At 38.2% G+C, this 21,755-nt stretch overlaps 1 protein-coding gene across 2 annotated transcripts; it reads left to right on the top strand.

The window, feature by feature from the left end:
• Nucleotides 1–1,093: 1,093 nt before the first annotated feature.
• RNPC3 (RNA binding region (RNP1, RRM) containing 3) lies at nucleotides 1,094–21,209 on the top strand. Of its 2 annotated transcripts, none has more exons than XM_087719220.1 (15): nucleotides 1,094–1,299; nucleotides 2,669–2,716; nucleotides 3,897–4,009; nucleotides 4,558–4,641; nucleotides 5,883–5,994; nucleotides 7,441–7,509; nucleotides 9,060–9,193; nucleotides 10,133–10,258; nucleotides 11,862–11,998; nucleotides 12,908–13,069; nucleotides 13,270–13,364; nucleotides 13,449–13,507; nucleotides 14,384–14,516; nucleotides 15,731–15,805; nucleotides 20,979–21,209. In XM_087719220.1, exons 1-15 carry the CDS (start codon nucleotides 1,129–1,131, stop codon nucleotides 20,988–20,990), a joined length of 1,530 nt encoding a protein of 509 aa, XP_087575346.1. In that variant the 5' UTR covers nucleotides 1,094–1,128; the 3' UTR covers nucleotides 20,991–21,209. The 2 variants fall into 2 exon arrangements, with proteins under 2 accessions (XP_087575346.1, XP_087575345.1); XM_087719219.1 differs by having other exon boundaries at nucleotides 19,628–21,209.
• The last annotated feature ends 546 nt before the right edge of the window (nucleotides 21,210–21,755 follow it).

The raw sequence follows: 21,755 nt of genomic DNA, 5'->3' as shown, positions 1-21,755 counted from the left end.
TCTCCAGCTAGCTCTGCTGGCTGGAGAACTCTGGGAGTTGAAGTCCACAAGTCTTAAAGTTGCCAAGTTTGGGAACCACTGGGGTACAGGGTTCTTTTAACTGTTGAAATATGAAACAGTTACCCATAAGATTTGGGAGAAATCCTGATGGTCCATAAACTTGTTCCTTTTTCTCCCCGATGGGGAGATTTTTTTTTCATCTGGATCTCTAGGGGTCTCCAACCTTGGCAACTTTAAGACTTGTGGACTTCAACTCCCAGAATTCCTCAGCCAGCTTTGCCTAGGGAACTTTAAGACTTGTGGACTTCAACTCCCAGAATCCCTCAGCCAGCTTTGTCTTGAGAACCTTTAAGACTTGTGGACTTCAACTCCCAGAATCCCTCAGCTGGCTTTGCCTTGGGAACTTTTAAGACTTGTGGACTTCAACTTCCAGAATCCCTCAGCCGGCTTTGCCTTAAGAACCTTTAAGACTTGTGGACTTCAACTCCCAGAATCCCTCAGCCGGCTTTGCCTTGAGAAATTTTAAGACTTGTGGACTTCAACTCCCAGAATCCCTCAGCCAGCTTTGCCTTAAGAACCTTTAAGACTTGTGGACTTCAACTCCCAGAATCCCTCAGCCAGCTTTGCCTTGGTAACTTTAAGACTTGTGGACTTCAACTTCCAGAATCCCTCAGCCGGCTTTGCCTTGAGAAATTTTAAGGCTTTGCTGGCTGAGGAATTCTGGGAGTTGAAGTCCACAAGTCTTAAAGTTGCCAAGGTTGGAGTGAATAAAGCAGTTACAAGTTCAATTTGAGGAAGCCCGCTACAAAAGAGAACAGCATCCATGTGCGGGTATTGCCGTCCTATAAAAAGCAACCCTCAACTAGACGGTCTCTTTTTACCCCGTTCCATATTCAAATTTTCCCGGACGTTCTCCTGACTTCTTAGTTTGACTGTTACAGACTGTAACTCTTTGGGTTGGAGAGGCTATTCCCAATAGGGAGTTCCCAATTCTCGCGAGATCTCCGGGCCGCCCTCCGCGTTATTGCCTTTCGGCCGACGAGATTTCAAAGCGCAAGATGGCCAGCGGGCCTTGCAAAACGGAGGCGCATGCGCAACGTCCACCTCTCCGCCGTCGGTTGGGAAAACATGGCGGGTCCCAGTTCTGAGGCGAATGGCCGGCAGTTGCGACCGGGGAAAAGCAACCGGATCCTCTTGGTGCGACATTTGCCCGCCGTGTTGACGGCCTCGGAGAAAGAAGAGTTGCTGAGGCACTTCGGGGCTTCGTCGGTGCGGATCCTTTCGGACCACGGCAGGCTGGTAGGGAAGAGGGTTTTAAATGTTTACATCTTAAAAGCGTCATCGAGTTTTCGATTTAAGTCCCAGGATGGCCCCTCCTGGATTGGATGTATTGGGTGTCATCTCTCCTCTTACCTGAAGTACGAAATGTATTTATTTTAACGCCGTTTGTTATATTCCACCCAGAGTCGCGCGCCTTTTAAGGTAGGCGGCAACATAAATTTGATAAATAAAAAACCTCCTATAAGGGCCCAGAGATACGACTGTCCCGAAGCCAACGAGTCGTCAGACAAAAGCAACAAATTTGATTAGAGAGAGCAAAAGAGCGAGGCTGGAAATCTTTAAAGCAGGGGTCTCCAATCTTGGGAGCTTTAAGACTTGTGGACTTCAACTCCCAGAATTCCTCAGCCAGCAAAGCCTTAAAAGGTCCCAAGGCAAAGCCGGCTGAGGGATTCTGGGAGTTGAAGTCCACAAGTCTTAAAGGTTCCCAAGGCAAAGCCGGCTGAGGGATTCTGGGAGTTGAAGTCCACAAGTCTTAAAGGTTCCCAAGGCAAAGCTGGCTGAGGGATTCTGGGAGTTGAAGTCCACAAGTCTTAAAAGTTCCCAAGGCAAAGCCGGCTGAGGAATTCTGGGAGTTGAAGTCCACAAGTCTTAAAGGTTCCAAGGCAAATCCGGCTGAGGAATTCTGGGAGTTGAAGTCCACAAGTCTTAAAAGTTCCCAAGGCAAAGCTGGCTGAGGAATTCTGGGAGTTGAAGTCCACAAGTCTTAAAGGTTCCCAAAGCAAAGCCGGCTGAGGAATTCTGGGAGTTGAAGTCCACAAGTCTTAAAATTTCCCAAGGCAAAGCCGGCTGAGGGATTCTGGGAGTTGAAGTCCACAAGTCTTAAAGGTTCTCAAGACAAAGCTGGCTGAGGGATTCTGGGAGTTGAAGTCCACAAGTCTTAAAGGTTCCCAAGGCAAAGCCGGCTGAGGGATTCTGGGAGTTGAAGTCCACAAGTCTTAAATTTCCCAAGGCAAAGCCGGCTGAGGGATTCTGGGAGTTGAAGTCCACAAGTCTTAAAGGTTCCCAAAGCAAAGCCGGCTGAGGGATTCTGGGAGTTGAAGTCCACAAGTCTTAAAGGTTCCCAAGGCAAAGCCGGCTGAGGGATTCTGGGAGTTGAAGTCCACAAGTCTTAAAGGTTCCCAAGGTTGGAGACCTCTGAATTCTCAAGGATCACAGATACAAATATATTCAGGAAAAGAATGGTGAATTCAATCGCGATGATATAGATTATTTGAAGAAAGGGAATAAAACCAACCTGCACTTTGGTTGTGGCATGTTGTGGTGTGTAGAACGTGTTCTTTTTTTTCCTTTGTACAAAAACAAACTTATGCCTGGTTTATTTTTTCAGAAACATACAGCTTTTGCGACTTTTCCCAATGAAAATGCAGCTACTCAGGTGTGTATTGGACATTTAAACTTCCTACTTCCTCATTGATTTCGTTTTCATACTTGTATACTGCCCATACAGCAGAGTGAGGTGCCCTGGTGCATTTCTACAGCAATGCTTTTATACATGAAATCTAATGTGAAAAATGATTGCTTGACTTGTGAACTTCTATGTAAATGCAGGCTGGTGCTTGATATGCCTTCCAGATGATAATTGAATTTTAGACACTAGCTGTCATGGGATGTTGGAAGAGCTATTAAGTACTTATTCTAACATTATCATATACAGGTAGTCCTTGGCTTATGTTCATTTAGTCAGTGACCATTCAGAGTTATAATGGGCTGAAAAGATGGTCTCAGGATCATCGCTAACCCTAACCCATTCTTCCTAACACCCGGTTTCAGCACCCTCCCAACTATTAGCTAAGATTCCCACTTGTTTTCACTTAATGACTGATACATTATGGGGTTACGATGTTAACATGGACTGCCAAGGATTGCCTTCCCTAAGTGATTGGGTCACATGTTTTCACGCTTTACAATTTCATCGCTTAGCATCAGCCATCTTGGTCCTAGTTGCTGTCACAACCCAACACTGTCTTTATTCCATATTTTTTTCTTATTTAAGAGTGCACAGTAGCACTAATTGTGGTGTCATTTTTCTTCTATTCATCTCTGATCCAGCTTTATTCACATGTGGCTAAAAATATTGGTACCCTTCAACGTTTCTCCAAACTATCTCAATTAGTTATGAAATTAGATGAAATGGATACAGGTAAATGGCATTTAGCAATCTTTACTCCATATTGTAGTTATTGCTTCAAAAAGGTGTGCTATGAAATCTTAGGTGTAGTGGTACCAATAATTATGTCTGTGGTATTTTCAGTTGTTCCATTATTTACACCAATATGTTAAGCCATAGATCACAAGCAAAGTGTCTGTTCTATGGAGTAAAAAATGTGGATGTCATTTACTTATGTCAGTTTCAACATATTTCAGAGCAAATTAGGGTTAGAAAGTGGAGGAGTACTGTTCTTTTCTGAAGAGTGTTGTTGTTTTTTTGCTACAGTGCTCAGTTTTAGGCAAATTAGAAGAGGAGGAAAATGAAAAGCTTAAAAAAAATCATTGATCCTTTTCTTTTAAAATAATATTGGTTCGTCTAGCTTATTGTTGTATTCTATTTATTTAAGGCTTTATCAAAACTACATCAGCTCAATCTTCTAGGCCACACTCTTGTAGTTGAATATGCAAAGGATCAAGAAAGTGGTTTTGCAATTAGCGAACCTTCTGAAAAAGACAAAAGGTATGTAAACATTTTAAACCCAGTAGCTGTATAACAGCTTGAAAACTAAATACTGCAGATAGTTAATAACATATCCCTTAACACACACACGCACACACACGCACACACACACCCTTCATGTGATTAATATGTAAGGATCCATACTGTTTATCCAAATCATATTTTCATTACTGATAATAATAATAATATAACTAGTAATGAAGTTAAGTGTCTTTTTTCAGTTAGTGTTTTTATCGCTGGTCTTATAGTCCTGATGATACCTGTAAACATTCAAAGATCACTTATATTTACAGGAATATTTTGCATTATTGATTGATTTAAAAATTTAAGCATAACAAATTTAAATAATGATTTGGATATTTGTTTAATATCTCTCAACTAATAATTTCATAGAAATAGCGTAACTTACTGATGTAGAGAGAGAAAAAAATTATACAGACTGGAATAACATGAATGAGAAATTTAGAAATTTTGCTTGTTGAATGAATGTTAGATTAAATTCAGCCTGCCATATAATGTATTCATTGTTTATTGCTATTATTGTTTAGTCTTGAAGAGCCTGTCAAAGAAGAGAAGGGGCAAAAAGACCTAAGCTGTCTCAGAATTGAAAGTGGAGTTGCTCCTAGCCATGGGTTAGTACCTGGTTGTGATCATGTGTTAAGATTACCTCACTGTAACCTCTTTGAATGCATGTAAGCAAATTTGAAATCAGTGAAGGACTCCGATTGTTAGCTTTGCAGATCAACCACTTTCCCTTATACCCTTAGAAGCACAATATTTTCCAGAATCATTCTACCTTAACATTTACATAGGATTTCCAACCCCCCACCCCCACTTTCTTTGGATAAAACTTGTGTTAGATCTAAAAGCTGGAAAGTAACAGAACGCGTACTTCCAGAAATCATCCTTGCAATCCACCATTAGTTGATTTGGTATTCTAATGCCCCCAAATTTAATTTAGGCAAAGATGTGTTAAGAGTATGCTGAGTCCTGATTTTTTTCCCCCCAATACAGTTCCTTTTCGGCATTGCCATTTTACATGGGTTGAGGTCTAACTTGACAGTGCTTGTGTACATCAGCACTAGAACATACTAAATGAAATATTAGCGTGCAGTGGTTAGAGTGCAGTACTGCAGGCTACTTCTGCCGATCACTGACTGCCAGCCGTTTGGCACATCGAATCTCACCAGGTTCAAGGTTGACTCAGCCTTCCATCCTTCCGAGTTGGGTAAAATGAGGACCCAGATTGTTAGGGGCAATATGCTAATTCTGTAAGCTGCTTAGAGGGCTGGAAAGCACTGTGAAGCAGTATATGTCTAAGTGCTATTGCTATTATATATTGAAAATATAGGGCAGCGTTTTCGAAATTATCCTTCATTTCAAAAGTAGCGTCCATGTGGTATTGGAAAGACAAACACAATGTCTCCCAAACTAACCATACAACCTGTAATGTTTCTTTTAAGTATGTTGGCAGGCTATTGGCTGTGGATTTTAACAGGGTTACATAGAAAAATGGCAAAATTGCAATAGAGAGATACAGCATCAATGAAGCAGATAAATAAATAAATCCAAGACTATATGAGGCCAGACTGTGCAGTCTGGGCAAATGTATAACCTCGAATATTTAATGTGCTTAATCAAGTTAAGACACCAGTGCAGAAAGCAAGAGACCATGAGTTCAAGTCCTATATTAGTCATGAAACCAACTGGGTGACCTTAGGCCAGTCACTCTCTCAGCCCAACTCACCTCTGTGGGGAAAATAGAAGGGGGAAAGTCTCCTGGATATGTTTGCTACCTTGAGTTATTTGTAAAAATAGTAAAAATCTGTAAAAATGGGTGGAATATAAATAAATATCTCATTGTTTTCTACAGGTTAACATTCCCTATAAATTCGTGCCTCAAATATTTGTACCCCCCACCGTCCAGTACAATCTTAGCCAACATAGCAAATGCTTTGGCAAGTGTTCCTAAATTCTATGTACAGGTAAGTCTAGAAAGCTGCTTCTATTTGAATATAATATTAAACAGTATTGACTGCTTATTCCCAAGGGTGGCAAAAACATTACTTCTGGGTATTAACTGCTTAAACGTTAGTTTTTAATGAATTATTACTTTAAGGGACAAATTTAACTGGTGGAAAAACCTCCCTTTAATGTGCATGTTCAGTATTTGATAGAAGTGACAAACCTATTTTCTTTGGGAACAAAGTAGAGATCATTGCATTCCTTCTATACCTTTGCTGACTTTGGTCCTCCAAAATGAAGGTTTCACACTTGGCTATAATATTGTAGCTCACACAGATGTTAGAATTCCTTTTCAGACCTAAAGGAATCTTCTGTAGGATGTTTCTGATCTACAATCTTTATCTCTGTTTCTATGTATTAATTGACGCTTCCTAATTTATTGATAAGAAACACTTCTTTTTTTTCCAGTATTGATTGGTAACTTCCACATTTACTCAAAGGGAAGATGAATCTGAATTTAAAGTGATCCATTCCAAAAACGAAGAGCAGTTTACCCTTTTCCCCACCAATAAATATAGAGGAAAAAAGTGTATTACCCAGTTTTTCTGTCCTGTCAACTTAAGGTTACCAAGGCTAACTGAATCCAATCCTTGTAGTTCCTTACTGCCTAAAAACGTAACATGTTTAGGAGGCCAAAAGAAAAAAAATAACTGGACACCGAAGGTTTGGGCATTACAGAAAAGTTTAGAATTGATAGGAAGCAATTCCTTTCATACCTCATCTGCAAAAGCATTAAGTCATATCACCTTTTGGTATAATTGCATTTAAGAAGGGAAGTAATGGTTTAAAATTATGAAAATTTCAAGCATCACCATCAGTAGACTTTGAGCAGTGATATTTTGTTTTTCAAGTTCTTTGTTTTAAAATCTGACTTTTAGGCAATTATTATAATTATTTAATATTCCTGCTTTAATTATTTTAAAATTGCAAATTTATAATAATTGTTTTTAGAAGCTTGGACTCATCCTAGGCACATTTTTTCTGTGCTCAAACCATTAATTTGCTTTGTTTTGCGTCATTGTTTTTGGAATGACAATAATTGGAACTTACTGCCTTCTTTCTGCATTATTGTGTTATTGTACTGTATTAACAGATCATTGTGCTTTAAAATACGTTTCTATAAACCTGCCTTCCAAAGATGCTTAAACAAGATAATTTAATTTCACATGAAGAATCTTCCCCTACCCTTTTCTCCAATTCCAGAACTTGGTCATCAAATGCAAATTTCTACTTAGCTGTGCAGAGTGTTAAACAGTTTTACAAATCTGTAATGTGTATTGCTGAACGTGGAATGCTGAAGTACTATGGCAAGGCAATGATCTAAAGATCATGAGCATAATTATATGAATCCCTTGGAATATTTTTAAGAATTGCTGTTTGAATATTATGCTACTCTTCCACTTCAGGTTCTGCATCTTATGAACAAAATGAATCTTCCACCTCCTTTTGGACCAATTACTGTACGGCCACCCATGGTAAGGAACTTTACTATTTACAATACTCGGAACAAAAGCAATTGTGCATATAGAGCAGTGGTGGGATTCAAATAATTTAACAACCAATTCTCTGCCCTAATGACCAGCTGGGTAGGCGTGGACCAGTGGTCATGTGACCGGGTGGGCATAGCCAACTCAAAGTCACTCACGTCAATGGACGCTTCGCCTTAGCTGTTACAATGTCATAAGGGTTAACGGGAGAGGCAGTTTCTGTAAGCAGGAGACTAAAGATTAGGCTAGAAACAACACCAGAATGTTTCATTCCTGCCTGCCTTACAGGATTAGCCCTGTAAAAATGAAAAAACAAAACAAAAACAAAAGGAGATTTCTTCCAACAACTGATTCTCCCAACTGCTTAGAAAGTTCTCCCAACAGGTTCTCCCAAATAGGTGCGAAACGGCTGAATCCCACCACTGATATAAAGCATAATTTTAATTTACATTTTCTCCCTGAGGTTAGAAACCAGAGTATTGATAACTTTCATTTAAGGGGCCTGTATGAGCATAGTGGAGAGTTTAACTTTTTCTTAAAATGAAGAGTATTGTATTTGTATTTGTATTTATTAGGATTTATAGGCCGCCCTTTTCCCTAAGGGGACTCAGGGCGGCTTACAATCATTAGGGAGGGGGTGCAATTCAAAAATAAACAATATGTGAACAAAGTAAAATAATAAAAACACAACTTGCATTCAACACTCAACACTCGGGTGGGGCAAATTAGAAGCTTATCCCCAGGCCTGTTGGGATAGCCAGGTCTTGAGGGCTGTGCGGAAGGCCTGGACGGTGGTGAGGGTGCGTATCTCGACAGGGAGGTCGTTCCACAGGGTCGGAGCTGCAACAGAAAAGGCTCTCCTCCGTGTAGTCGCCAGTCGACATTGGCTGGCGGATGGGATTCGGAGGAGGCCCAGTCTGTCGGTCGGAGGGAGGTAATCGGCAGAAGGCGGTCTCAATTGTGAAAACCTATTTGACTAGCTCCAATTTCCAGTATCTTGTTGAGTTTTCTACCATTTTTAAGTCTTTACTTCTGTTGCTCTCCATGGTAGAGCTCTCCATGGTAGAGCAATAGATGAAGTATTCAGCCAACTGGAGCATCTCTCAAATAACTGGAGCAGTTTTGATAGTCTTCAAATATTAGGCTATGCATCCTCTGAATAATCCAGAATAAATGAAGAATATGAAATTGCAGTTTGTACTTTCTATTCCAACTTCTCATTGCAGTCAAATAGTTTTTTTCAAAAAAAAGTTGCATACAGAGAAGAATGTTTTGCTTAGTCCTCTTTCGGGCTTCACTCTGATTTAATTGTTGGCTTTCCATTTGGGAATATATTGCAAATGTGATGCAGTAACTTTGGTCTTTGGCTTTATGATTGCATGTGATGTAGTTTGTGTTAGGGAAGATGACTCGATAGATCATAGTGTGATATTGTATAAGTGTGTACGTCTATGTGTGCGTAAGAATTCTTGCATTTAAATGATTACTTGAGAGATGGTTTAAATAATTAGAAGTTCTGTGTTTTTTACTCTGTTTAGTATGAAGAGTACTTCCCTTTGCCACCTCCTATTCCTCCTTTACCTCCTGAGCACCCTCCATTGCCTGAAGATGACAGCCAAGACTCAAATAAAGATGAGTCTGAATATGAAAGTGCCGATGAAGAAAAAGAAAGGTTCATAAATAACAGCAGCAAAGTTCTATCTTTTGGGTGCAAGTTTTAGTTTCTTTTAGCCTACAGATAGTAAAATTTTGAATTACACTCTTCGATTGAAATGTCTGCAGCATATGTCCAGAGAGCATTACGCAACCTCGAGCAGTAAAATCAATTTGTTTCAAATATATGCGTAGAACTGCAGTTCAGTGTTTGCCTTTGGCTACAGTGAACCTAAGTCATACGATTTATGCTTTATTTGCCCCTCTTCTAGAGCATGGCAACATAGAAACCCAACCCTGCTACTTAGATACCAACTTTAGTTCATTATCCAGACTTGAGGCATTCTGTTTCTTTTGGGACCCTCCACTAAACTGAAACCTTATGTGATTCAGAGAAGAAATTGCAAGTAAAAAAGGATAAGGCCCCATACTTAAGTTTTAGCAGAATCGTTTTGGTAGATTTTTCTGCTATCTTGGGCTTTCAAGCAAGGGAGACCTAACCTATAAATCAGGGGTAGTCAACCTTTTTATGCCTACCGCCCACTTTTGTATCTCTGTTAGTAGTAAAGTTTTCTGACCGCCCACCGGTTCCACAGTAATGGTGATTTATAAAGTAGGGAAGTAACTTTACTGTATAAAATTTATAAAGCAGAGTTACAGCAAACCCCTCCCGCCCACCATGAAAGCTGGAACGCCACTAGTGGGCGGTAGGGACCAGGTTGACTACCACTACTGTAAATAAACATAAAGCTATAATTAATTTTTATTTTCTGTGCTATAATGATCTATTACAATATTGGATCTCTTAGAAAGACATTAACATTTTACACAAGAATCAGCCCCTTACTCCTTCTCCTCCTCCAAAATGTTAATATCTATCTAAGAAGATATTAGGGGGGGGGAAATCATTTTTTTTTCTGTATAGATATAAAAAGTTAACTATATATTCAATTTTTAGATTTACAAAATTGGTGGAACTAGCAACACTTCAGCCAAAACGACCGATGCCAACAAAGCAGCGTCACACAAGGAAAAAAAGAAAGATAAAGGACTTATTAAATGCTTCCCTAGTTGCTCCACCCAGGTATGACACAGAAGTTAATGCACAATATTGTCAATTAACAATAAACCTCATTGTACACTTGTGAATGTCTTGAATGAAAGACTAATTGTTTGCTGACCTACAAATAGCACATTAAGCCGATTTTGCCAGCTTGTATGATAGATCATGTTTGGGGAACATACTGTGCCTTATATTTCTATATAGAAAATAGCATATTTTGTATGCTATTAATATGTACATTAAATGCTTAAGAAAGCTGTTTTGTTGAATGTCTGCGTAGCCATGTTATTCTGTAGCCAATAATTGGCCTGAAAGTCTAAGGCAAACTGTCTGTATGTGGCTCATGAAATCAAAATTCATCATCATATACAGTATATGTGATGTGGATCATAAGGAATATATATTATTTTCAATTTCCTGGGTTTTGACTCAGTGGGAATTGAAAATACCAGCTTAAGCAGGTTTTGAAAAAAAATATTCAATATGGATTTTTTAAAAATAATAGCAATAATTTATAGCATGCATAAAGTCCATGTTTAACATGAGGCTGTAGCTTACATTTTTTGTAGAAAACATTTGAAGTTTAATTTAGCATACAGTGGCTTCTGTTGGGACAGAAATACCTTAACTAGAATTATTCATGAAAAACGATGGATTGAGATTTGACTTCTCTCCCAGTATTAAACGTCTGTCTCTAGGGCTTGTAGGTGCACAGGGGAACTACAACTGAGTTAAATTAGATTGCTACACCACCTGCTTGTCTCTGGATTATTTTCTAACTCCAAGCATTATAGGTATAGACTATTTCTTCAGCTTCTTGACTCGCTGAATTGAACAAATATTCAATCAGAAAAAGTTTTTCTACTGGGATACACATAGCTGGCAATTATATCTCTGTTGAAGAACAGGTTTTAGAATACCTGATTAGAATAGTAAGAGCCTATCCGACTTTTGTCTCAGGAGTTAATAAAATTGTTCTAATGCTTGAATAGTTTTTTTCCACAAGCATGTATTAGTAAATTACCCTGAATATTCAAAAGAGTGATCAAAACCATCGAAAAAATATATTTTCCTTAATAAAAAGTCCCTATGGAGATTTTCAGTCATCCAAGTCGTGGTGCTGTGTTCTGGCTAAACAGACAAAGCTTGGTGAAACATTTTCAAGGAAAAAACCAAGAAAGTTCAATTGCCTTTTGAATGGCACATTTGGGTTCATAAAAAAGTAAAGTTGCCTCAATATTATGCCCAATGAATAAAAATTGAAGATTTGTAAGTGAGATAGACAGTCTCTAAATTTGATTGATAAACAAAACAATTACAAGTAAGCCGCCATTCACTGACCAGTCACTTAATTTTACAACCAAAATTTGGAGTTCAATTGTAGTTGCAAGTCAAAGGGTTATCTATATAGCTTTAATTTTTCAAATTGCATTGTTCCACGTAATCTGTAGCACACAAAGTTAGTTCAGAAAGGAATGCCTGCTGAAAGATACTAGATTGTTTAATTGTCTGCTATTGTATAAAAGATGAAAATGCTTTCAAAGAAATGTAAAATGGTTAGGAGATGTGGAGGGGAAATCATTTGGCAATTTTAAAAAAAATGAACTTCATGTTTTGTGAACAGTAATTTGCACCCAGCACTGACACCTTCAGATGTGTTTGAGCAGCCACAAACGATAGGAATCAAGAAGATTGAATTTAACATTTCTTCAGAGACGCCTACTATTCTTCAGAAAAGCGTGGAAAAGGAGCACAATGATGGTACAAAATTAGTGTTTGCTTACCAACAACTTACAATTTAGATTTTTTTGTGGTGTGTACTAGTGTGTGAGGATTGAGTCAAATTGCTAATCTCTGTGATCTTTCTCTGAGGAATCAGCTTAGGCAAGCTACTTTCTTAACTTCTAGTAGAACAAATAATGCCAATAGGGATTGTTAAAGTTCTGCAAGATACTGCTTTAAGCATTCTAAAATATGATGTAAGCATTAAACATAGAGTCCTTGTTTACTGACAATTCAGAGATCATTCAAATTTACATTGGCACGAAATAAGGAGCCTTATGACCTCCTCTTAAAAGTTGCAGCCATTGCCGCATCCCTGCAGTCATGTGATTGCAATTCGGGCGCTTGGCACCTGGTGTGCATTTGCGATCGTTACAATATCCTGTTGTCATTCACCATTTGTGACCTTCATAGTTGGCTCCCAACAAGCATAATCAGTGGGGAAACTGACAAGAGGTCTCAAGTTATGGTCACAAGACATCACGCTTAATTGTGAATGATTTGGTTAACCACCACAGCTAGAACTTGATGAGATGCCATCATAAGTTGGGTGTGATCACACGATTGTTCACTTCATGATTGTATCACTTAGAATTGCCAATCCCAATTGTGGGCAATAATAACCTGTATTTATGTGGAGTTGATACAAATGATCTGAATTGTTTAGTTCTTACCATAGTATTTTCAGACATTATATCTGCTGTGAATTTCTATTTCTAGCAATTACTATTTCTGCTGCTGATGGCATCTATCCAGAATATTTTTAAGCTTTTTGAATTCAGTGAGATTAAGGATGCCGAAATTTACCTTACGCTGCTGTTGTTGTTAAATTGTTCATTCAATTTAAACACCATTTAAACTTTTTGCATCTTTCTTTCTTTTAAATAGACTCTTCCTCAGAAGCTGATGATATAACTAATGAAGGATTTGGAAAAATTTTCCCAGCTCTCAGTTCTAATCATAAAGAGGACACAGAAGATGAAGAGGATGAAATTCCTTCAGAATTTGTTTCTAAAAGAGTGTTAGAAAAAGGCAGAATCTCAAAAAAAGGTGACGTTATAATTTTTTTAAGCATTTTGTAGCATACAGTGGAAATACTGAATTGGATTATATCCCCATGTGATACTGGTGTTAACTTTTTAATTTTAATCTGTCACTATAGTCTTATCATCAGTTTTAAATATTTAATCAAGCAAGTTACCCCACAATGCAAACTGCAAATAATATTCTGAATTTTGTGTATGTTCCAGAAATGGAAACACTTTCTGTCTTCAAAAATTACGACCCCGGAGATCCAAACTGCAGAATTTATGTGAAGAATTTATCTAAACAAGTTCAAGAAAAGGTAACTGGAAGCAAAGCAGAATATTTTGGCTCTTTCGTTATGGTTACTAACTTTTTTTTTGTTTTGTTTTTATTTCAATCCCAGGATTTGAAATTTATTTTTGGAAAATACATTGACTTTTCATCAGAAACTGAACGAATAATGTAAGTGCCTGGATAAGTCAAATAATAATATTATTATTTTTAGATTTTTTTGTATCCCCCTTTATATATATAAAAATTCAAGGTGGTGAATATATCTTGCCTTCTGTTTTCCCCACAACCTGTGAAATGGGTTGAACTGAAAGAGAGTGACTGATCAAAGGCTCCAACTGGCTTTCATGCCAGAGGGAGGCCTGGCACCCCCAGCCTCCTGATTTCTGGACCAGCACCTTAACAAGCAATCTGAACTATGTTTATTTCCAGGAGAAGACTTTGGTTGGGAAAGAGGCTGTAGAACTGAGAGAAAGTAGAAACGTTTGGGGAGAAATATTCCTGGGGAAAAAAAATGTTATGGCAATGTACAAGCAAAAAAAGCGCTATTTAGATATGGACATCTTGAGTAAAGGAACACGGCAGATAAAGTATATCTTAAGAAGGCGATGTTTTATATACATTGATAAATTGTAAAACACGAGGTCTATAGAATAGATAATGTTAAAAATGTTAATGCGAATTAGTTGCAGACATAGATGCTAGAAATTGGGGGCTGCTAGCCAAAGGCAACCTGGCAGATATAGTTTTAACTCTTATGTATCAAAATAAGCCAAGGTTAATAGGGGAAATTCAAGGCTTCAGAAAATACCTCTTTCTTTTATTCTTAAGTCTTGTAAGAACCCGGTTTTAAGTGGCAATTTTTTTTTATAGTATATCATCTTAACAAAAATAAAGCTGCTGTATTGGGCTTTTTGAAGAGACGGTTAGATGAATGCTATATGATCTGAAACTGTTATTAAATTGCATGAATGGTCCACTCTGTTGGATATTGAAAAAAAAAAAATCAAAAAAAATAATAAATTGCTTTCTCTTGGCATACCCTAGGTTTGATATACGCTTAATGAAAGAAGGCCGCATGAAAGGACAAGCTTTTATTGGCCTTCCTAATGAAAAAGCAGCTGCAAAAGCTTTAAAAGAAACAAATGGATATCTCTTATTCGATAAGCCAATGGTGGTTGTATCCTTCATTTTAAAAAATTGCGTTTCATTTTAGTTAGCTGGGCAGTCTCAGAATCCTCCATGTATAATGTTTGAACACAAGCAAGCTTTGCTTATTCTCACATACAACTCAGATAAATTCAAATATTATTCTCTGGAAGTATAAAATCTGACTGGGATTTATCTTTTTGAGGTTCATACATTACACATTGTGTCTACGGATAGTTCTTGACTTACAATTGGTCCTTGAAGTGACTGAAGTTACAGTTGATCCCTTAAGGACCATTTGAAGTTAAAACTGACACCCCACCCAAAAAAAAGGTTCTTACAACTTGGATTCCAAGTTCTGACAGCTACACTCCCCTCTGCTCCCCGGGCCACATGATTGCATTTTGCGTGTCCTGCATTTACAACCATTTGCAGCATTCCCATAGTCATATAACTGTGATTTATGTTCCTTTTTCCCCCCTGGAAACTGGCATTTACTTCCAATTTCCAGCAAAAAAAAAAACCAATTGCTGACAATGAGTTTGCTTGTGTTCACTTAATGACTGCGGTGTTTGCCTTATGGCCATTGCAAAAAAAAAAGAGGTTGTAAAATGAGGCATGGTCACATAGTGATTCATTTAAAGAGCAGCCCAACTTACAACTGTAATTCTGGGCTCGTACAGTCATAAGTCAAGGACCACCTGTATTTAAAATGTGATTTTTGTGTCTTGCTACAATGTGTGAACACAGCCATTATAGTTTCTAATCACGATGCATGACAGCATTTGATTCTAGGCAACTATTGCTTATTTACGGGGAAAAAAATGACTTTATATGTAAGCTAAGAATCTGCCTCAAAATATTTGGAAATGGGCTTTCCATAGAATGGTAAGTTGTAATGCAGAACTTTATTTCTAATATGAATTTCTATTTTGCTAAGTTTTAGATCAATGGTTAAAGTAGTATAATTCTTTGAAGAGTTCAAAGAACATTTGATTATCCATATCTAGTATGAATGAAGAGAAAAAATATGTCCTTTCTATGCTTATCTTTTTTTATAACTCCCAAATAATCCTGAAACAGACTGAAAGTTTTCTAATTGAATGAGCAGCTACCTAATCACTGAACTTATTGTGACTGTTTTGTTAGCTTCATCATCACTTCGCCATGAGATAAAGATTATTGCAAGAGTTACAAATAAAATGTAACTTGCAATTAGGTTTTTGTTCCTTAATAAATACCTAGCAATTCGCTCGATCAGCAAGACCGAAGCCAGATGCCAAAGAAAAGAGGAAACCTAGAGGGGAAAAAAACCTGAAAGTAAGTTACATTCTCACAACCCATTTTGACTATGAAAACCTTTATATAAAAATTGCTTGGGTTGGCTGAATTTGGAAGGTGGAGCTTCAGTTGACAAATAATAGTTTATAAGTTTAATTGCTGTTCTTTAATTCACAGCTACATTTTAGCTGATTGGACTTTTTCTATTGATAAATTTAATTTTCTATGTATGGGTAGTTTCCCCCCCCTGCAAAGGAACATTATGAATGTTACCTGCTGAGCAATTGTATACAAAACTCCTTGTCCCGGGAACAGAAAGCGAGTTCTCACTGGGAAAATATATGAATGGTGGATTGGTGTACTTTGGAAGATAAGTGTTCTTACGAATATTGGAGTATTTTGTCCTAGGAAATGAGTTTTGCATATACCTGCTGCAGAATTTGAAACAATAGCCCAGATAAAAAGTTTATCCAAAGTGATACTTAGGCCACAATCTTAAATTTTGTTTAAACAATATTGATTTCTGGTGAATCAATACATTTTTCTGTTTGTTGGGTGTTTGCAAATTTTTACAGTGTTGTTTTTTTTTAAAGTGACATTTCACTAACGAACATCAGCCTGGAATGAATCCATTTGTGATTTTGACTAGTCTTCCTGAACTGTGAAATATCTAGCTCTGTTCTCAATTAAATGGTAGAGGAACTCCTTTAGAATTTTGTCACAAAAAGGTTAATCTAATTTTTTCATTACTAGGCAAAATCCTTTAATACCTTTGTATTTGTTTAAAAACTTAAATGGTTGGTGTTTCATTTATATTGTTTATATTTGCAACAATCCTGGGATCCTGGCTACTGAATCTGTAGGCATCCAATCACATCAAATGGCACATCCAGCATAGCTGGATGTGCATTTATTTATCTTTTTTTTTAAATCCCACCTTTATTACTTTGTAAATAATTCAAGGCAGCAAATATACACAATACTCCTTCCTCCCTATTTTTCCCATAGCTACCCTTTGAGGGGCTGGGGGCTAAGACAGTGACTCACCCAAATGCACCAGATGATCTAGACACATATCAGCAAGCAGGGGACTGTCTTATTAGTTTATTAATTGTCTTGGATTAGAATACCAGTCAATCTTGATCATTTAATTTAAGATTTATTGAACCTTGGGAATAGCAATAGCAGTTAGACTTATATACCGCTTCATAGGGCTTCCAGCCCTCTCTAAGCGGTTCACAGAGTCAGCATATTGCCCCCAACAACAATCCGGGTCCTCATTTTACCCACCTCGGAAGGATGGAAGGCTGAGTCAACCCTGAGCCGGTGAGATTTGAACAGCCGAACTGCAGAACTGCAGTCAGCTGAAGTAGCCTGCAGTGCTGCATTTAACCACTGCGCCACCTCGGCTCAGCATCAGATACCATCACATGATATTGTACTATAGGAGTGTCAAACTGGCGGCCCACGGGCCAGATGCATCACATGCAGGCCACACCCACCCCAGATCCGCGAAGGCAAAAAGTGTTGCCATACATTATGTGACATCAATGTGACGTGGCGAGTTTGTACTATGATGTGAATACCTAAAAACAGATAATAACTATTTTAAAAATGATCAAAATCTCATGAGGTTTCAACACTTACCTCTTGATCTTTCATGATTTTAGTGTTATTTCCTGAGCTTGCGGCCATTTCTGTTTAATGTTTTTAATATCCTTAATGTTGAGATTTGACAGATTTTGAGTAATGATGTCAGAGTTCAGAGTTGGTTTGGCTAGGCTGTTTTCATCTTTAAAACAGCTAGTAATATTTTAAATATTTTAAATAAACCTTTTAAATATGTCTTAGCTAATTAAAAATTTTGGTAACATTTTTTAATTTTTTTGTTGAAAATTTTTAGGGTGAATTATTTTTTACAGATATCAAAATAATGATTAGAAAAGAGTTTCAGATTTTTCTTTTCATCCCAGACAGAGTAAATCCACTCTATCTCAAAAGTGCCTGGGGCCAAATTTAAAAGTTTTGTTCCTGATAAACCCTTTTCGTAAGGAGAGACAATCATTAATGTTCACATACCGCTTGCTCTTTCAAGTGGTTAAGATGCTCACCTAGGATCAATGAAACTCCGCTTTCAAGTCCATCCCCAGTCATGGAAGTTCACCAGGTGATCTTGATTCAGTCACTTTTATTCTCAGATTGATTGTAGACAATTTGTGGGCAAAACTGGAGCAGGGAATGCTTTTGTATGCCACTTGGAACATATTTGACAGTGAAATAGAAAACTGACAATAAAATAATAGGTGTTCTGCTTGTTGATGCTCAATCGTTTCTCAAATTATGAATAAATGTTCCGAATACAATGATCAAACCAGCATTCTCCAGCTTCTCTACTGCCAGATTATTTAGGTAATAGCTAAGCAGTGATGAAGCAAGTTCCTTCAACAACCTTCCAACAACCCTATAGGTCTGCAGAAAAAACAGAGCATTATGTCCTTTAGTTCAGTTTCAAAAAGACAGAAACTAGCCCAGCCAAGCTTGATGACTGAAGACGTTTATAAATTCAGAGTTGGGGCAGTGCTTGTAAGCCCCACGTACACAAACCTTCATTATCCATTATATGGTGTAAATATGTGTGTGTGCCATTCTCATGAAATCATCAGGTCTCGAGATTGAAGCAATCTTCCATTAATTTCATAAACTTAGAACCATTTTTGTAGCTGTTGAGATTTACTGGCAGTCAAACCTTCTAAAACTTCCAAGGTCCTCCACAATAACAGAACTCTTAGTTCTGTTTCTTAGCTTCAAACCCAGGGGTGGGTTTCAACCAGTTCGCGGCGGTCCCCGCGAACCGGTTGGTCGGCGAACCCGGAAGTAAGTAACTTCCGGGAACGGCGAAGGGCCCACTCGCCCGCCCGCGCTCCTTACCGGTCTTTGAAGGCTTCTGCGCTTCCACGCAGGCGCATGGCACATACAGCGCCTGTGCGATTCACTGCGAGCAGCTGGATGGCACATACAGCGCCTGCGCGAGTCTCCGCGAGCAGCTGGAGCATCGTGCAGGCACTATGACGCATGCGTGAACTGTGCGCGTGCACGAGGACACCTCCAACCCCGTTCCAACCGAACCGGTTGGAACGGGATAAGCAACCCACCACTGTTCAAACCTCTCCTTTTCCAAGACAGAGAGTTAACTCCAGGAGAATTCTTGTCTCTGTTCATACTTCCCATTCTATTCCAGATTTTACTACTAAAATAATCCTTGTTAGGTAACCTTAATGAACACATTTCTTCATTGTGCCTGCATGTGGTGCTATGCTTATAGTGTCTGGAGCGAATTCCGAAGGTATACCTTGAATTGCAGAGTCAAGGGAAATGTATGTTATGAAAATGGCTCTTCCCCCCCCTAATTTTATCTCTGGATTTATAACAAAGAAGTACGGACACTGTTGTGACAAGAGTGACTTCCTGCTGTGTAATTTCAGTGAATATATTTTGAACAAACACATTTAATGTAGTTGTGTAAGCAGCATTTCGATTGGATCATAGTTACATGTTCTAGACGTACATTGCTTAGCTTCTGCCAAAGATTGTCACCTTGGAAAACAGCACAAAAAGTGAGGAAGCTCAACAAAATTGACGTAGTGCCTTTTTTTTTTTTTCAAAAACTATGGCAGGTAACATAAAATAGCGTAAAAATATTTGTTGTAGATTTGAGATGTTGTGCCCATTTCTTTTAAGTTATATTTGGTTACAAATTTTTAAATGATGATCACTATTTCAAAATGGGCAGTCTAGATGAAAAAACAAAAACAAAACCCAGAGAATAAAAGGATTAAACCACATTCTGCTGTTCTTCTTTAGAAACATTCCTGCGTAAATACTGCAGTAATACTGTGTCATGAAAAGTGTATCCTTTCTTGTTGTATCCTTTTTGTGAATCTTTTTTGGAAAAAAAACCTTATTTTCTAGCATTGTAATACAGGCTAAAATAGTAAACCATTCTTCTTTCATTTAACAGGACACCCATAGAGGTTTTTAGCCTTTAAATGTGCCTTTTAAAATCCCAATTATTAATTAAAATCCCAGGCCTTCAGTAAGTGCAAGGGCTCTGCTTACGTTGGTAGAGCTTAAAACGTTGTACTGTCTACTAACTGATGGCCTGGACTCAAGTAACCACTGCACTAAAATTACAGGGAGAAAAATGAAGTCTTCGTATGTAGTTATGTGCTCGTTCTGATCTACAACTCAGCCGTTACTATCATGTATTTTATTTATTTATTTATTTGATTTCTATAGCCGCCCACCTCAGGAAGGTGGTTCCACCACAAAACCGCGGACGACAAAATCGCAGTCGACGAAAGCGCGCATTTGACGTCATCACAGCGCGACGAAAACATCGCGCTGTGATCGAAAAATGTAAAAATAAAGCGGAAACCTTACCCTAACCCCCCCAAACCTAACCCTAAACCTAACCCTAAACCTAACCCTAAACCTAACCCTTAACCTAAGCCTAAATCTAACCCTAAACCTAACCCTTAACCTAACGCTAAACCTAATGCTAACCTTTAACGTAATGCTAAACGTAACCCTAACGCTCTAACCCTAACCCTTAACCTAACCCTAAACCTAACCCTTACCTTTATGTGAATCGGCTTGCTTTAATTTTATTTTTATTTCAATTTTTAATTTTTTTCGTCGCGCTGTGATGACGTCAAATGCGCGCTTTCGTCGATCGCGCTTTTGTGGACCGCGGTTTTGACGGGTCACGCAGGAAGGTTGGCAGTGTACACCATGAAACATAAAAAACACCCATTTTACTTATGATTTTGTTCTCCGTGTAACAGAGTAAAGCACAATAGCACCATTGGATTCAGAACAAATAGAACGGCTTCTTCCTTGAATAAAAGGGACTGTAAGCTAAAGGATACTCCTAGGGAAGAAAGGAAAGAGACACAGTTCTGAACCCCTAGATTACTACTTGCCCTTTAGGGGCGAGTCTCCCAGTTTCCAGGTGCAAATTTACAAGAAGGATAATAAATTAAAAAAAAAGAGTTATCTCCTTTCCTCCGGTGGAAGCATCCTGCTCAGTAGAACTTCACCCAACAGAAATATGGGTTCAAGTATTAGCTTGGCTTTTTTTTAAAAAAAAAAAAATGAATTCTTTCCTGTTGAATAATATATGGGTATTTAATGCATTTTTAAATTGTTCCAGGTGCGTTTTTGAGTTCCGTGTCTTACAAGTGTGTTCGAGCTCTGGGAAAAGAAGATGCATGGTAGCAGAACTTTTGAATAGTGTGTAAAAGTACACAAAATACCATACAACATTCTGGTAATTACAGGGGCATCTTATCTTTTTAAACAAAACTCTTCCAATGGTCCACATAGCATTTGTGGAAAATGCTTCGTTTAAAGCTCTAATAAAATATTCTGTTTTGCATTGTTATTGTTTCACCAAAGCACTTTTTTTTTGTCTGACATCAAACCAGAAAAAATGTAACACAAGAACAAAATATCTAAAGGGGCATCTGGTCTTTTGTCTTTGAAACTTCTTAGAAAGGGGGTTTATTGATTTGGGGAGTGGAAAAAGAAAAAAAAGGGTAAAATGAGCTGTGCCCTGATGCATAATTTCCTTTTGTGGGTGCAGCTGCATTTTGCTCCTTTTTCTTGCATTGTCAGAGTGTCTGCCCTTGGTCTGTATGATGCTGGCACAACAGCATAAAGGAAGATATCAAAAGAGACATGATTCAGCATCAATTCTGTTGGGATGTTTAGCCTGTTAAGTTATTAAACAGGGTTCAAAGCATTCTGGCGATCTCCTTGGGGCTCAAGCCCAGTTGACTGGATAAACCTGATCCTATACTCTGATATGATATGATCGAGGGGGGGGGGACTTAAAGTTAGCAAAAACCTGGGATATGGGTGGGTGGGGGGAGCTACAGGGTGGGCTTGCTTGTCCCTATCTGCAGTTCTTCAGAGCTTCTAACGATGG

The sequence above is a fragment of the Thamnophis sirtalis genome, unplaced genomic scaffold, assembly GCF_051295495.1.
Source record: "Thamnophis sirtalis isolate CommonGarterSnake01/CBP01778 unplaced genomic scaffold, rThaSir2_p1.2 scaffold_7, whole genome shotgun sequence".
NCBI classification, from domain to species: Eukaryota; Metazoa; Chordata; class Lepidosauria; order Squamata; family Natricidae; genus Thamnophis; species Thamnophis sirtalis.
This window is presented reverse-complemented; position numbering and strand designations above follow the sequence as displayed.

What these genes read in the sequence shown, in the direction of transcription:
- RNPC3 (XM_087719219.1), top strand. Translation starts at nt 1,129, where the DNA reads ATGGCGGGTCCCAGTTCTGAGGCGAATGGCCGGCAGTTGCGACCGGGG. An exon ending in TCCCTAGTTGCTCCACCCAG is followed by an intron (nt 10,259 to 11,861) that starts GTATGACACAGA and finishes TTTTGTGAACAG; the next exon opens with TAATTTGCACCCAGCACTGA. An exon ending in GGAAAAGGAGCACAATGATG is followed by an intron (nt 11,999 to 12,907) that starts GTACAAAATTAG and finishes TCTTTTAAATAG; the next exon opens with ACTCTTCCTCAGAAGCTGAT.